This window comes from Photinus pyralis, unplaced genomic scaffold, assembly GCF_008802855.1.
Source record: "Photinus pyralis isolate 1611_PpyrPB1 unplaced genomic scaffold, Ppyr1.3 Ppyr1.4_LG10, whole genome shotgun sequence".
Classification (NCBI taxonomy): domain Eukaryota; kingdom Metazoa; phylum Arthropoda; class Insecta; order Coleoptera; family Lampyridae; genus Photinus; species Photinus pyralis.
The window spans coordinates 14,220,937-14,239,225 of record NW_022170250.1 but is presented as its reverse complement, the minus strand read 5'-3'; the positions used below and the strand labels follow the sequence as shown (position 1 = coordinate 14,239,225).

The 18,289-nt window shown below is 37.0% G+C and overlaps 1 protein-coding gene across 3 annotated transcripts; it reads right to left on the bottom strand.

Moving 5' to 3' along the window:
- Positions 1-1,357: 1,357 nt before the first annotated feature.
- LOC116161709 (innexin inx7-like) lies at positions 1,358-17,831 on the bottom strand. 3 transcript variants are annotated; one of them, XM_031475159.1, is made up of 6 exons: positions 17,680-17,831; positions 3,088-3,337; positions 2,853-3,036; positions 2,696-2,801; positions 2,421-2,649; positions 1,358-2,108 (listed from the first exon to the last, which is right to left on the bottom strand). In XM_031475159.1, exons 2-6 carry the CDS (start codon positions 3,322-3,324, stop codon positions 1,653-1,655), a joined length of 1,212 nt encoding a protein of 403 aa, XP_031331019.1. In that variant the 5' UTR covers positions 3,325-3,337; positions 17,680-17,831; the 3' UTR covers positions 1,358-1,652. The 3 variants fall into 3 exon arrangements, with proteins under 3 accessions (XP_031331019.1, XP_031331018.1, XP_031331020.1); XM_031475158.1 differs by lacking the exon at positions 17,680-17,831 and adding an exon at positions 9,402-9,501; XM_031475160.1 differs by lacking the exon at positions 17,680-17,831 and adding an exon at positions 3,385-3,470.
- Positions 17,832-18,289: the final 458 nt, after the last annotated feature.

Below are 18,289 nucleotides of genomic sequence, written 5' to 3'. Positions count from 1 at the left end.
GTAGGTACATGTAAAATGTATGACTTTCAAAAACGGATTAGCGTTTATATTAATGCTGTCCCTGAGGTTATACAGGATGACCGCAAAAAAATTCGGTGATAGATGGGATCAAGACAAGCACATTTTCCAGATAAACTGAGGGTCCAACGTGTTTCGTTTGGGAGCCACCTCCAAAGAAGTGGTGAAATTTGGATTTCTTCTTTCATTTTTTTCTCCGCAACCATAAGAGTTACAAAGATGGGTGACACGTCTTTGAATAGGTTTTTAGGCATGCCCTATCCGATTTTGAATAAAATTTTCCAAAATTCTTACCACGAATGTGGTAATCTCCGACAAGATCTTACTGATGGTGGAGTCGAAACTTTAAACTCGAATTGCGGGGGAACGGAACACCCAAAGTGGGTACCGACAAAGGGAATATGGTTGCTCCCCGACAAGATTTTACTGATAGTGGAATCAAAACTGCGGGTGCACGCGGGAAGTGAGAAGCGGGTACCGACAATGTGAATGTGGTAACCTTCGACAAGATCTTATTGATGGTGGAGTCAGTACTGGCATAGTGTATTCTTTACACTAAGGTACTGGCTAATAAAGCACTGATCTGCCGCACAAATATCCACTGAAGTCCCTCCGATCTCACACGTGGACTTTGATAATTTTTACTAATAAATTTGCAAAAATGCGCTAAAATACAATGATACCTACGATTGCGCTTCATTGTCTCAGCATAACGGAATGTAGACCCGTTTTCTTATTCTCGTGTTGTGACATTAGTGATAACCACCCACATTCTTCAATTGACACCGTTTTTTAGATTTGAACGGAAACGGAACTATATTATGATTATAATGTACCTACTTAAAAAGTAAAACAAAAAATTTCCTATATGAGTATAAGTGTCTAGTTTATACAGTTTCTATATTGAGAAATAAACAATTCTTTAAACGGTCAATTTTAGAAACCTTTTGTAAATACATGGAGGACAAGATTTTCAGTAGGTATAGGTCTTTAAGAGGTCCTTTATGGATTAAATATTGTCATTTGAATATTTATGACTTGCACACTTCATGGGATACCTACACTACTTTTAGACCATTACCTGGAAAACAAGCTTAAACGTTAATCACGTGAATTTCCATGAACCTTTCAGGCGAGCTGAACCTAAGTGGCAGTTTAAATACATGCACAGCATGAGATGAGAACCAAATCCCTGCGAAAGTGAAGAATTGAGTAGTGCCCTTACACTTGAATGACTCCGCTAAATGTCCCTAAATGAATATAATGTAAACAGCTTACCATAAGGTAAAGTAAAGATTAATTCATCTCAAAGGGTGGGTTTAAAGACATAAAGAATGTGTACACTGAGGTTATGTAAATTTTATTGACATTTGCTATGATTCTGCTTTTAGCAACATTTACTAAACATTTGTTGTAACTTTGTTGATATTATCACAGATGTAAGTAGTATATTTACATCTGTGATATATACAATATACTAGGTCATTCGTCGGCAATCCGCTAATATAACAGTGTATAAGACATGATTACTGTACTTGCAAGAAAACTACACAATTTAGCGCCAGATAACGACCTTATAGTAGATGTCCTCCTTAATAATGATTAGGCGTACAAGTTCATCACAGATTAGCACTTTATTTGTCTTTCAATATCTTCTTTTCCGGATCATCGACATTTTCGAAAAGGTCCGCCAGTTCGGGATTCTCATTTTGATCGTCGAGATCTTCGGCAAGTCCGATAAATAAATCCCTAAACGCAAATCCGTCCATATTTTTCGACAGATAGTAGAGAAACAGCCAATCGGTAAAATTGCAGTAGCGTGTGACGCGTAGCACCCTCCAAGGATTTAATTTTCCTGGACAAGCCATCGAGAATATTATTTCGTTAAACTTTTGACTTCTTGCGTGCACAATTACTGTAAAACCACGCCAAAGTAAGGCGAGCGTGGTTACAATAAAAAGTATCACAAACCAAAACCAAAGCATTACGTATATTTTGTCATTAATTATGTTGAGAGCCATGACACACATTGCGTCGTGTGATTGTATCGATCCAGTTGGGCCGTACTTGTAAAACGTACACTTAGTTACCTAAAAAGGATAACTCATTATTTATATCAGTCCTTTAAAAGGGTAAATTATAATGCGGGTATCCTGAGCATCTCTCGAATGCAACCGTATCGACTCAAGGTTTATTGTATTACAATAATTCAAAAAAACCAACCGATTTATGCTGTTACAATTGTCGTCATTAATATCAACTTTTAAATTCTAATTGACGTAATTAAAGGAATTTATTCCCGTTCTGTTAATAGTATCTATTATTATTATGAAACCTACAATTATTGTTATGTCACATGAGTTTATTACAGTTCATTAATGGTTAATTAAAGTAGTACTTACTTTAGGAAACACGATGTCTAAAGGATCAACACTGGAGTCAATACCATTCCTAATAATTTCGGGGCCTAAATTCAGAAATTGGCCTGACAAAAAAGTATTGGTGATGTGCACTTGAAGTATTACGTGAATAAAATTCAGAAACTCGCAGAATATTAAACTTATGGACCAAGTGCGATTTATATACAAACGCCCCATGAATGTTCTTCGAATATCTTTAAGCCGTTTATCCCTAAAGGAAAATGTTGAGTTTAGATTGAAATCCAAATTTGAAATACCGAGCCTCTTTGCTAGGAATTTTCTTTTTGTCTACTACTAATTCCTTTTCTCCTAACGCAAACGCGGCGTATTGGACACCTTCAACTAGCTTCCTTAGGCGTCCACCTGAAGTATAATAACATTTATACAAGTTATATTTACATAGATTGAGATTACCTTCCAATTTCTTCCACAGAAGATGCGTAAAGTAAAACATGATAGCTTGGGCAAAGAGCACGAACGGGACCCATTGGTAATAAGCGTGTCGTTTTATGGGTTCATCTGAATTGACACCAATCGGTCCAACGCCTGGATGTGCCAGAAATTCTGCATCGAGTAAAGAGTCATTCAAGTGTTTGACCTTCGGAATGAATTTGAGACGTTCAATAACAGATAAGAACGTTGTACTTACCACAGTAAATGTTGCGGTGAAGAAACAAAAAGTGTTCATTACATGATTGGCGACTCCACTATCACTTATACATCGAATGTGTTCGCCAATATACTGCCTGGATGTCACCAATACTGTAGCAACTAACAGCATCAACGTTGTCACCCGATAATGGAGTTTGAATGCAAAATTGTCAATACTATACGCTTTGGGCTTGAGCACAAAGTTTTTCCGCACATCGTCGAACACCCTCAACATTTCGGAGCGTTATCTGAAAACAAATTTTTTAGTTAAAATAAAATTGTCTTAGTCTATGACCGATTGTGAACAAGACTGCCGTTATCAACAGTCGATTAACGTTAGTCATTAAACCATAATAAAGCAAACAGTTATAGAGGCCTCTCGCCTTATCGATAAGGAGGATCAAGTAAAGTCTTCAATTCTATTAAAAATGATATACGAACTAATTTTATAGAAGTAAACATCACGTGGTAGTAGTGCTATATTTGGGTCTGCAGGTTATTAAACTAGACTTTTTCGTTGTGATTATCAAAACCCTTTGTTACTATTTATAACCTGTCAACGTAATTAATATTTAATTTCAGAAGATCGATTGCAAAAGTGGGGTCCAAGGCAAGCATCTTTATATAAATAAATCTAGTGTAAAGCGGATCTAGAAAAGACACAGACCGGTGTGACTCTACATTGGATTTACCCCATTTATTTATGATATGTGGCATATAGGTCAACTGTGCAAAGTTTGCACGGAATCGGTCCAAGCGTTTGCGAGTTATCGTGTTCACAGACAGATGGGCACCATCGACTCCCCTGAAAAGCGTGCATCGCTTTGTTCGGCCGCTTACCAAATGGGAGCTACGCCACAAAAATCTCAAAATTTGCGTTTCCTTTTTAATTTTTTTCTCAGCAACTGCAACAGATAGAGATAGGACCGTGTCAATGTGGGAGAAACGTTGACTTTTCGCTCAATATTAGGCGCTTTCTTTCGGTGATCCAAACGCGTTTGGATTGTCAAATCACGTTCTTTCGAAGTGTGATCTTATGATCATGATTGCTAAAATCGTGAACAAAGTGAACATAAAAGTTTTATGATCACGAATTCCTAACCTATAAATGCAAGGATATTTTTGCTCAAATGTTAGGTTAGTCAATATTTGTAACTGAAGAAGGGCATAATCGTGCAAGTACTTCCACTTGTATTTAAATTATTTTCATAATCCAAACAAAAAATAGGTAATTCGAATGCAAATGTGTACTACGTAAACTTAACCATATTTTGACTTAAATTCGCGCGTTCTTTCGTAAAACGTGATCCTACGAATCACGATTTTGAAATCATGATTGCTAAGCAGCCGAAAGAAAGCGCCTATTGACACGGTCCTATCGTGGAAGTCGCGCGCATCTTAATGACTGGCTTTTTTTGAAAAGGTCATATGCAAAAAACTGTTCGGCAGTTTCTACATACGTTAAAAGCTGTAAATATTTTTACAAAATCATAACGATAAATACCTGGGTAAAGTTGTTAATTGTTTTATTTTTCTAAGAAGCAGAAATTAAAGAAGAAACGCAAAATTTGAAGATACATGGTATGTACATACAGGGTGATTCCTATAGTACCTGCCACCGTTTGGGAGCGTGTAGGTGGTGCGTAGGGGAGTATTTTGATATAGAACACTTGGGGTCGGAAATCTAAAATAAGGGTGCCAGAGCCAAATTTACCTTCTGGAATTTCGCGCCTGTAGGTAGGCAACCCAACCCGCCGGCGGTGCACACGGAGCGATCTCAGGCGGCGATGTGTGGCTGACACTTGATCAGAATTTTGTTTAAACCCACGAAATCCCGTCTGCAACGACGCGTATCTAGTGAATAAACACTATGGCAATAGTATAATAATAGTTGGCTAGATGTAGGAAGTGCATTGAGAACAACGGTGGCCACGTTGAACACTTGTAAACTTTATTGCTTTTGACTGTCGTTTTCCCTCCTTCCCTCCCATGTCGCTTCCTCGCGCTAACTCGCTCTGCATCGCTCCGCGCGAAACGTCGGTCGGTTGGGTTGCCTACATACAGGCGTGAAATTCCAGAAGATAAATTTGGTTCTGGCGCCCTTATTTTAGATTTCCGACCCCAAGTGTCCTATATCAAAATACTCCCCTAGGCACCCCCTATACGCTCCCAAACGGTGGCAGGTACTATAGGAATCACCCTGTATGTTTCATTCCATTACTGAATCTCGCCCTTTGTACACATTTCTATGTAATGTAACCTATAGGTACTTATTAAAGACATTTATTATTATTATTATTATTACATCTCCAAAACGCAACTTCTTTGATATATTCAATTGTTGCGCCCTGTACAATTTTACGGGGATAGTAGCTAAAGACATAACTAAAGTTTAGTAAATTGCCATGCTACACGTTATTTTAGTTGGCGTACTAGTATTGTCATTTCAAAATGACCACTATTAAACGAACGCTTGTCAAATCGATGATAAAACAATGTATACTTGTATTGTGTGAAGAATTAATTCCGTTATTACAAAGCGATATGAACCGACAACAGCGAGTTTGGATACGAAATTGATTAGCTCAGAAGAAGTCTCATGGGTTTCCCTGTCAGATTTTGAAAGAACTGGCAAATGAAGACTTGGAGGAGTACAGAAACTGTATGAGGATGACGAAAGGCCGATTTTATGAACTGCTGCAGGTCGCTCCTCTTATAACAAAATCTGACACCCTTATGAGCTGTACTTATGAACTTGACTAAACTGACCTCTCTACACTTGTTTAGTTAGCGTTTTAGTTGCTAAAAAGCAAAGGTGGGAGAGGCAACTTGCTCAAGTAAATAGAAACTGTTTCTATCCACTTAACTAAACCGTTTACTAAATTTAGGTACTTGCGCAAGTACTAAATCAAGTTGTTTACACCATACAAGTAACTAAATTTAGATACTTAATTTAGCAACTTGCTTTAGCTACTTGACACGTGTAAATTACCCATAAATTTAGTTACTGTCTTTAGCTACTGTCTTTCGCTACTGTCTTGCGCTACTGTCTTTAGCTTCTGTCTTTAGCTACTGTCTTTAGTTACTGTCTTTAGCTACTGTCTTTAGCTACTGTCTTTAGCTACTGTCTTTAGCTACTGTCTTTAGCTACTGTCTTTAGCTACTGTCTTTAGCTACTGTCTTTAGCTACTGTCTTTAGCTACGAAATGGATGTATGAGCAGTTGCAGCCGTGGTTAGGGCTATGTTTCCTTTTTTTGGTTTGTTTTGTTCCCTTTTATTTTCTGTGTCCTTAACCACGTTACAAATTATAAAATACAATATTTCAATTTATGTAATTATTATACAGTAGCATAGAGTAAATAATATATACTCTATGACAGTAGGTATGTGATACCATTTTACTCCTGTATTCTCTTTCAATCATATTTTTCTCCAGTAATATTGTATCAGCATGCATGGAAATGAGTACCTCATCAGTTTATGGTACAAAAAAAGAAAATCACAATGTTAGCTGACACGACAACGTGGACAAATGTGTTAGCTGGGTCATCAAAGACGCCTCGCTAAAGCTACGCTAGACTTTGCACGCCCAGCTAACAGGTTTTTCCACATTTAAATATCAGCTGACAGTTATTTACACTATTTTTAGATTGCACACTATTATATACAGGGTGACAATTTGAAAACTTACCACCCCCCATATCTTAGTAAATAAACGAGATATTAAAAAAAATCAAAATCCGTTTCGGTAATTCGGAGGGGGAATCACAATGACATATTTGGCGACGCACCCCCTCCAACCCCCTGCGCCCCTGCCACCCCAACTTTTAAATCTTAAATAGTGACCCCCCATGTATGATACGTCGTTGGAAAGCTCTGAAAAAATGCTTTCCAACCATACCAAATAGCATTACATTTAGGTTAGTAATTATCGTGCAAATCAAAAAATAAACTAATATGATACATTTGAAATCTGTCGTATTTAAAACGCAACCGGCGAACATAGACGAACTAAGAGAGAGAATAATTCAAGAATGTCGAAATATTGCAAAACCAACATTTGAAAAGGTTCGACAAGAGTTTGAGAATAGATTATAACTGACGATCAAAAATGAGTTGCTGTCGAGTCGGCTTTGGAAGTTCAAGTTAAATACGATTTTAGATGTAAACAAAAATTTCAGAAGGCGACTCGACAGTAACTCATTTTTAATCGCATAGTAATACTGTCTTACCAAGAACGGAAACTATTTTGAACATTTATTGAAATAAAAGCCAAATGTATCATATTAGTTTATTTTTTGATTTGCACGATAATTACTAACCTAAATGTAATGCTATTTGGTATGGTTGGAAAGCATTTTTTCAGAGCTTTCCAACGACGTATCACACATGGGGGGTCACTATTTAAGATTTAAAAGTTGGGGTGGCTGGGGCGCAGGAGGTGTGAGGGGGTGCGTCGCCAACTATGTAATTGTGATTCCCCCTCCGAATTACCGAAACGGATTTTGATTTTCTTATATATCTTGTTTATTTACTAAGATATGGGGGGTGGTAAGTTTTCAAATTATCACCCTGTATATGTTACCGGCAAATTTTTCAGCTTTGCGAAAATGGTCCGATTTTTCGTATCTTTCCTACATTTTCACGCAAGCTGTTAACAAGTTATTCCATTTACTTCATGCAGCTGACATACAGTGAGCTTTTTTTAAATGCGAACATAGGAGTTTGCATGCAATGTAATTTCCCTATGCTCGATTTAAAAAAAAACACATCAATCTCTTGAACCAGCTGACGCCTTATCGTTGATAAGTTGTGGATCAAAAATCTATAGTAGAAAGAAAATGCGCCGGTGAAATAGGATGCTACCTCCCGGACTAAAACCTGTGTCTTCGTTTTGTATCTATTTTATGCGCCGATACAATAGTGCTAGACACCAACATGATTGTACCGACGACATGGCCAGGTTCTTTTTGCGCTTTTTGCTTGGAAGAAAACTAAGACGTCTATAGATTGAAAAGTACTCTAGATAAGACCGATGCCTTTTTAAACAACCTTTTTCTTACAACATCGCACAAACTAGAATTTTATTTATTTATTTTGTTTTTATTTATTTATTATCCCCCTCTTGTTCTGGGCCCTCAACAAGCATCCCGGCTTCATTTTTTATTTCTGATCTACAAAGTACAATAAAAAGATAAAGACCCGTGTGTCCTCAATTTTTATTTGCGAGTAAAATAAACCCAAAATAAATTATTGAAAAGCTGTGTTTTTAGTCCGAATTTGAAACGATTCAGTCTAAATACGTCACAAACCTACAACCAATCACGTAGAAGTGAGCCGACAACCTTGTGCCAGGGTCTGACGTTTGTCGGATTTGACGTTTTAAGAGGCAAGTTTAACCAAGGTTAATATAGAAAGTAGGTTGCCTCGTAACTTTCAGCCAATAAACGTTCAGTATTAAAATACGCGAATGACGTCACCCAGAATCCCATTTTGTTCACATCATAAAAATTAATTATTAACGCAGCAACAACAACAGAGCAAGTTCAAAAAATGCAAAATGGATCGAAATGGTACTTTATATAGAAACATGCTAGCAAAATATTAAACGATTTTTTTTTATAATGTAGGTAAGTGTTTTTGATAAATATCTGGAAATACAAGCATGAGACCTGAGAAGTTGTCAATAAGGTAGAAAGTGTGATCAATATGACGTTATAGTAAATGTTCCTAATAGTAATAGGCAAGTAATAGGTATAGTTTACCCCCTTTGTTCACGTCCCTAACTACTTTTGACTGGCAACTCAATTATTCGATTGTCAGAGTTCTGCATTTAACTTTTATGTAACTCTCAAGGTGGTAGGTGTAGAGATCTTAATGTTTTTAAAATTTGTCAGCCAGGTCAAGCGTATTAGAAGCTGTTGCGAGATACTGTTCGTAGCTTTGAGTATAGACTACGGGAAAGCGGGTTTAGCCGGGTACCACAGGTTTCAACTATGTGTCACTATCTGACGGCGGCTATTGGCCGAACCATGGAGTAAAACCAGCGAGTTTCACATTTTTAAGTAAATAGATAATACAAAATTATAATTGCCTTTTTGCAGTTATTGATAAAACCAAATCAAAAACGCTCTGGAGGTACCTAAGTTACCCAGTTTGTTCCCACTCTCCTGCCTATTCTGGGGAAGATTGCATTATGGGATAAATAAAAAAATTCAATTCTACAAGAAAGGGGTAATTCTATTACGAGAATCCCTTAAATTCCCCGTACCATTAACCAGGCAAAAATAAAGAAATATCTACTGACTTACAATAAATTGCCGAATATTATCAATCTGTTATATCGCACTGCACTATTACAATTGACAGTTCAGCCTTCAGCAATTGAGAGCAGCAATATTAATGACGATGCTAATGTTTAATATGCATTAAAAAGCTGAGAATGCGGTTTTAAATCATTTTTAATGGGACCGGGACGAGTCACAGTAGGAGAATTCGGTACTCTACTGTTAAATGATGCGGCGATTGCAGATGATCATGAAATGAATTGGTTAATTGAAAGTGTTCAGCCTATTGTGCTGTTAATTCCCTCAGGATTTCGGAATTCCCAATGTTTCGTATTTTATCTATTCACGTTTTGCCTGTTTTGGCCCCTGACTTATAAATGATTAATTGTTTTTCATTTGCCCAATTAAGCACTTTTTTATGACACTTTCATCAACTTACTAATGGCAAAGCGATAAAGGGAATAATAACATTAAAAATAATATAAACAAGTATAAACTCATGTGCAGATAAAGCCGCATTTTTTAAACAGTAATAGCTTAGTAAATAGTTGGGTTATAACTTCTAAGATAGTAAAAGACTGCGAAATTTGATGGCCGCTTGACACGCATTCAGGTTCTACAAAGTGGATTGGTTAGTACTACGTTTGTGCCTTATAATTTTTGGTAGCAAAACCACCTATTCAAAGATTATGGGCATTTCAAAACACATAGCAAAAAAATTTGCTATGGCTAGCACAGATACCACCCACACAGCTATATACATGCGCGATTCTGCCCTTTTATATCTCCTTTTATGTCTAAGAACATGTGTAACAAATTTGGTTCCAATAGGTCCAGTCGTTTAGCCAGAAATGAGAGTACAGACGGACCGACAGATCGACATCATCCAGATTTTGGTCCGGAAAGTTAGCACCGTCATTGGAAGCACTAACGACCGGACCAGTGTCGATCGTTAGTGCTTCGTTAGTGCCTTTCAGTGCTTCATATCTTGCATCAGCGCACAAAGCCGTTTCCAAAATATAGGCACCTTTTCATGCAGTGCTGACTACCCATACTTTTTGAAAGCACTAATTACCGGACCGGTTTCGATCGTTAGTGCTTCGTTAGTGCCTCTTAGTGCTTCATATCTGGCATCAGCGCACAAAGCCTTTCCAAAATATAGGCACCTTCTCATGCAGTGCTGACTACCCACACTTTTTGAAAGCACTAACGACCGGACCGGTATCGATCGTTAGTGCTTCGTTAGTGCCTCTTAGTACTTCATATCTTGCATCAGCGCACAAAGCCGTTTCCAAAATATAGGCACCAATAAGAAAGTTGATATTGCGCAGCCTGCGCATGCGCACACTAATCTTCAAGATTTTTCTTGGTTGAGGTGCCATAGCTATAAGCTACCGAATGCAAAAAGAACGAACTAAATATCCTGAAAACTGTAGGAGTAGTTAAGGCCTCGGATGAACAGACGGGCCGACAGACAGACGGACGGACGGACAGACAAAGTGGCTGCAATAGCGCACCCAACTTCGTTGAAAAATGCGCTAAAAATGGAACTTAGGTTAGCATTGAGTAATTCACTCAACGCTTAGTCTGACAATTTTTGCTAATTCAGTTTTTTAGCGCATTTTCCAACTCACGTTGGAAGGCGCTACTGTAGCCATTTCCACCGTCGTCCGCGGCCCTAACTAAACTACTCCTACAGTTTTCAAGATATTTAGTTCGGTCTTTTTAGATTCGGTAGCTAATAGCTTTGGCACCTCAAACAATCTGCACAATGTCAACTTTCTTATTTATAGAGATATTTTTGCATGCGCAGATTGAGCAACGCAAAGTTTCTTATTTATAAAAATACTTACGTAACTCGTGATTGAGGCGTCGTTCCATGCAAACAAAGGTCGCATGGAAACGAGCTTTGGTAGAATGAGGCACAATGAATTTAGAACCAAGTACTACATTTTTGTACAGCCCCATTTTTCACGACCAACTTCTCGAAAGGACAACATATATACCTAATTAATATTCAGCACTGTATGTGTAGCCAACCCCAAGTCATCCAAATAACCCTTATGACTTTATAGTCCCGAAAAATGAATTTCGTGCCAACGTACTTTCACTGGAGATTACCAAAATCGCGAAATCCGTTTCTCTCTCGGTTTCTCTTTTGGCAATTTCCCCTAGAGCAGAGTTTCTGCTCCACACCATGATGTATACGAAACAAATTTTCTCAATCTCAATGGATATGTCAAACATATTCCACCGAGGTAAGCGACCCCAAAAGGTGATCTGGACGTCGTACGCGAGGTCGAAGGTGGAAGCCATAAATCACAATAGAGGGAATCTTTGTACATCTCATACTTTTAATTGATTTATTTATGTGAATTATTATTCATTGGAACTAATTCTACAGCCTCAATAACAGCACGAAAATTTTAAAAGCAAGTTTCTGACTGTTTTTGTTAAAAAAGAATAATTTCATTGGTATATTTAAAATATTAATTCATACAATGACAATCATCTAGCGATTTATCTTGTACGAAGTGCGTCAAACTATTAACACGGGGTGTCATCATTGATTTTCTGAAGGCTAACACTAAATTATGAATGTAATGGGGTACAGTATGGTAATGATGCAATAGACGGACAGCTGGCTACAGAAAATGTTAGTTATCGGGGTCCGTGAAGTTAGCAGCACATTGAAGGCACAATTAATGTCGAGACTAGGTGGGTTGGTTAGTGCTTCGTTTGTGCCGGTTTGTGCCGAAAAAAGTTTGCCAGCAAAACATACGGTTTGGAAATTATTTCGATTTTTAGAGGTTCTGCTAATAGGCCAGTCATTGAGGATTTTTACCTGGAAATAACTCGGGAAGTACAGAAATTTTGTATGCTTGAGTGCGTAGAACTAAAATTCATAAAATGCACAATTCTAAACTTGCCACCGAGGCCGCCATCTTGCCAAGATGGCCGTCAGAAGCGGTTTTCCGCCGATATCTCCAAAACTGAGCAATTTACGAGAAAATATGTGGTGAGCAAAATTAAAGAAACGAAAATTTCATACAATAAATGTAGTTAACATATTTTCACTAAAGTTAGCCCTTATGCAGAAATTCAGAAATTTTTAATAACCAGTGGCGTATATTTTATCCAAATAATTCATTAATCAAACTGATTAATCAATTAGTCTATGATCAATTAATTTTAAGATTTTATATTAGTCGTCTCCATCTTCAATGGTGAGACATATCAATTTTCAAATTTCATTAGTTAAATCAATCAGTTATATATTGTTATATTCAATCCCTTTAAGCCAGCATTATGGGCTTTATTTGTTTGGTTTGTGATTTGATTATTTATGTTAATTTTACGTTAAGAGCGCCATACCTATAGCACGTGACCTTGCACGTGACTAATTGATATGCAGCTCCAACCACACCATCACACTCCCAGGCAAGAAAACCATGCGCCACTGTTTCTCTTTCTATCCCTAATGCCCACTTAGCACTTACTTTTGATTACCTTCGTTAGGCGGCGCCACCTCACAGTCGCTTGAAAGGAAAATTTCTTTTTTCCATTAAAAATAATAAAATACTGCCTTGAAGTTATTGTTTTATAGACTAAAATCTCTAAAATAAATTACTATAGAATGAAATGGTCAGATTAAACGCTTTCCATGATAGACTATGAATTAGAAATGACAGTAAAAAAATTTCAGATAATGATCCACCGTCAAAAAAACCTTACGGTTTGGATTCCAGTTTAAAGCTTTTAAATGAGTATTTGAAGTTGTTCTTAAGTTCTTTAATCAATTTCAATATCAATATCAAAAATCAAAACTTAACTTTTCCGCACGGTAGCATCTGTTGAGACCCAGCACTTTCTTTTCATTGGATTTACTTCTCATACATCGCTTCGCCTTTTATTGAGCGAAGTATGTAATCGATTTGGCAATTAACTACATGGATGTTCAATTTGATTTACCGTTAAAATTTCACAAAAATTGGTCAACAAATAAGAAATTTACTTTTGCACATGCGCGAAAGAAGCTTTTGATATGTTTGAAATAATCGATCGATTTGCCTTTTGTAAAGGATGCTAATGTTAAAATTTCAGTAAGATCGGTCCATAAGTAACAAAGTTACTTTTGCGCATGCGCAGAAGATTACGGCCTACCAGTTTGGAAATTAATGGGTGCCTTCTCCACGCGGCAAGGACTGAAAAAATGTACGCAATTTGTCCCATTCAATTTTGAGTTATCGTGCTAAAAACAACCCGGACAACGACAACGGACTTTTTTCTGTGATGAAAACAATACTTTACTTACCCATATATGGGTGCGGAAAAGTAATATCATAGATGATATGTGCGATTTATATACACTTTATATACTACTTTAAACCACAGTAGGCGATGTGAAACAAAAGCTGATCTAGAAACTAAACTGTGTTGACATTGTAACTGGAAACATTTTAACAGACAGAGTCTGGCATGGCATAAGAAAATAAATAAAAAATTATAGAAACTTGAGAACGAAATAAAAGATTATTTTTCATAGCCTACTGTGACTTAAAGTAATAAAGTTAAAAATCGCATAGAAAACCAGTATCATTCATGGTGTGTTATATTTTTATCAGGCCGTGTGGCGCAATGCAGTTTAGGCTGGAGTGCGGTACTATGGGTCCCTGGTTAGAATCGGCGTTCGGGCATAGATATTTGTAAATGTATAGTGGGTTGGGTTGGTAGAGCGACCTTGGATGAAACCCCGCCCACTCAAAAATAAAAGTAAAAATAAAATATTTAATATGCTACCTTTTTAGATTAAAATATACAAGATGTTCCACAAAACACACGAGATTAGGTCCGATATGATTTACCCGACTCCATACACTTATCTTGTATATACAGCGGCAGAACTTAGGGATTCTTATCTACCTATTTCATGTAGTGCAATCGGATTTAGCAGATTTGGACTTACATAACAGTTATCCCCTGAGTTCTTTGCCATTTGGAGACCCAATCTCACGAATGACTAAGTACACCACAGACAGATGCTAATTGTAACTTCAATTATTTTACATTTTTGGTACATCACGCCGCGAAAGGCTGTCATTGAAAAAACGAAGCTAACACACACGTTCTTCTCCAACACAAGGATGATCTTATATAAACAAACCATCTGCAAATGTATGGCATACAATTGTCAACAAATTAGACAATAAAGTGTCATCAAAAGCACACTATGCTTGTGTGAAAGCTATAATACTTATTAAAAACGTGCTGGGAGTTTTCACACATTCCCTTTTTTGGTCAAACTTTTTACTATACATTCCGGCTCCGGCACAAAGATAGCATTAACCCATGCGTGACATTAACATTATACTTAGTTTCAACAGTATAGCGACAAAAGTGTACAAGGTTTCCAGAACATCTAAAAATTGAGATAACCTTCAAAGGCAATGCTTTGCTGGCATACTTTTACCACACAAACCGGCGCAAACGTAGCACTAACCAATCCATCTAGTTTCGAAATGTGTGCCGACAAAAGTGTGCGAAGTTATAGCAAACATCTACAGACATCTAAAAATCGAAATAACTTCTTCCAGGAAAATATTTTCCTGGCGATACAGCACAAACCGGCACAAACGTAATTTGTGGAATATGTATCGATATTCCTTTATCGACTGAAGAAGGAGAATCCGACGAATTCAAAGAAGCCAACGTTGATCCCGAAATAGGGATAAACGTATTCGGCAATGAAAACAGTGACATTAACGAACCGCCAGGTCCGTCAGGCCTGCGTAAATAGAGAATCTAATGTTACTTAAAATTAATTGATCATAGACTAATGATTAATCAATTTGATTAATTAATTAAATGATTAATGAATTATTTTGATAAAATACACGCCATTGGTTATTAAAAATTTCTGCTTTTCTGCGCAAGGGCTAACTTTAGTGGAAATATGCTAACTACATTTTTTGTAGGAAATGTTCGTCTCTTTAATTTTGCTCACCACATATTTTCTCGTAAAATGTGCACTTTTGGAGATATCGGCGGAAAACCGCTTTTGACGGCCATCTTGGCAAGATGGCCGCCCCGGCGGCAAGTTTAGAATTGTGCATTTTATGAATTTTAGTTCTACGCATTCAAGCATACAAAATTTCTGTACTTCCTGAGTTATTTCCAGGTAAAAATCCTCTATGACTAGCCTATTAGCAGAACCTCTAAAAATCGAAATAATTTCCAAACCGTATGTTTTGCTGGCAAACTTTTTACGGCACAAACGAAGCACTAACCAATCCACCCAGTCCCGAGATTTGTACCGATAAAAGTGTGCGAAGTTAGCAGCACATCTAAAAATCGAAATAATTTCCAAACGGTATGTTTTACTGGCAAACTTTTTACGGCAGAAACCGGCACAAACGAAGCACTAACCAATCCACCCAGTCCCGAGATTTGTGCCGACAAAAGTGTGCGAAGTTAGCAGCACATCTAAAAATCGAAATAATTTCCAAACGGTGTGTTTTGCTGGCAAACTTTTTACGGCACAAACCGGCACAAACGAAGCACTAACCAATCCACCTAGTCTCGACATTTGTGCCTTCAATGTGTTGCTAACTTCACGGACCCCATGTCAAATTTTAATAAAACTTCCGAGTTCCAAATAATTCAAATATATTCAAGCTTTTACGTGAATCAACACGTTTATTAGAAATATTAGCCACAAAAAATAATCCTGAAGAACATGAAAGATGGGAACATAATGAAACCTCCTAATAACCTTCAAAAATTTAAATCCCTATTATGAGCAAATGATGAATTAATCTGATCGAGGCATACGACAAGTATCGTAGGCCTCGATATGATACGTCAAATGCCAAAGACGTACCTATGCTACATAGTTTATTGTAGTGTTCTAAACCCTACAACCAAGTGCATCTTCGACAAGAGTCGCTCGAAATTTAAAAATAAGCCATAGACGTGTAGAAAATTAAGAGCCCTTTCCAATGATGTCACTCGATCCAAAATTTAAAATTATCGAAGGGATGGCAACCCTGCTTAGGGGGTTGGCGCCAGGGTGTAGATTTTAATTAATGTAAAAGATGTCACCCTTCCAACTAAAATCGACCCGTTTTTGCGTTTTTTTCAAAAATTATTTCCTTACGAGTTATTCAGCCTATTTCGTCTGTATTCAATAAACTTCCGTAGACACGTTATGTAGGAATACATGCAATTTGAGCATAGGCGGTCACTTTCAGGTGTACGAGCGGAGACAAAACTATAGAAGAAACTCACATTTTGGGAGATCAATAAGAAACATTTTGGACAAAAAGTTAGTTATAGCCTGGGAGACTTTTGAGTAAAGCTATAAAATTTGGTACACATTCTGTTTAACCCTCTGCTAAATGCTAATGCTAATGACTGGACCACTTTTTCGACTTGACTGACCTCCATGGTTGTAAAAACAGGTTTAGAATATTTGCAATCTACCACTGGGGCACAGGTAAGCCCAGGTTGCATACCTATTCAGACGCTAACTAGCCGATTTCTATATTTGTTGGATTTTTTCTTTCAGTGTTTTGGCTCCAAACTTGCATAATTAGCTACAAAGCTAAGTAATTATGTCACATAAAGTTTTTATGACACTCGGGGGTGTATTCTGAGCCCTTTCAGTGTGGGTTGCCTAGTGCCTATCCCTTTGGGAAATTACTATAAAGAGCTTAACAAAGGGGTAGTACTGGTAATTGCATTTAGTAGAATGAAAATTTGTTATTATCGACTTAGTTGGAAGTATCCAAATACAGCGCAGGTAAACTTTAAGAAGCATTGATTGGAAGGAATGATCATTAATTTGTACTAGCTATAGGTGCCGCCATTCGTGTTAAATTCTGCTTATAGAAAGGAAATTTGTCAATAAATAAAAAGTAGTAGGTAGACATGTAAATACAAAACAATTGTACCTACGGGGGACGTTTTTTTCAGAAACCAGTAACACGCTTTTGTTTTATTCTGTAACTGTACATATTACAATTGCAATTGTAACCCGTCACTACAAAGGATTTAATTTAAGAATTAGTGAACCAGAAATTATTCCATTTAAGTTTTGTTATCTCTGTACCACCCACATGACGTCATAGTTTTAAACCAATTATCTTCTCAATACCTATAAGATCCCCAAAAATTCATTTTTCCATCTAACACGCTCATTCATTTAAAAATAACGACCTCATAGAGGTAGGTACACAAAAACTCAGAAATTTGGTTACTCACATTACGTCAATTACCTAAATTGATTCTCCTTCTCACTCACCTATTCCCGGTAATTATAACACCAGCTATCACTTTGTAAACCACATTCGCGTACGCTACTCAGAAAGTTAGGGAGGTGATAAGAATACTTTGAAAAGATAAACTTTTTTAACCACGTCCACGACGCCGATGAGTACGATTCACGATGTGATCTATCCTACATTTAAGTTCATTGGCGACGACTACGCCCAGATTAATAATGCGAAATTTAAACGATCTTAATTCGTTGAATTATTTCATTATTTAATGCCTTTTAAGCATCTTCATTAGTCTCTAAAGTTATGTGTATCGCAGTGAGACGGTTAATTTTATCAATGAAGGGGCAGGGGTAGGTAGTGCCAGTTCAAATTGTATTTTCGAACACGGAAATAATTATGGCTTAATTTGAAACCTATAAATTTACTATAGCCGTTTTAATTTTTTAATAAGTTAAGGTTCAACGTCCTGTAGTTCAATAAACCATTCAAATTCAATTTCAATTCAAATAATTTTTTGTTTCTCGTACTAGCCCGTGCAAAAATAGGAAGCCAAATTCCAATTATCAAAGGAAGGTTCTCAGTGTATATCACATGATGTGCATTATCAAATGCCTCAGAATATGCATGTGATTC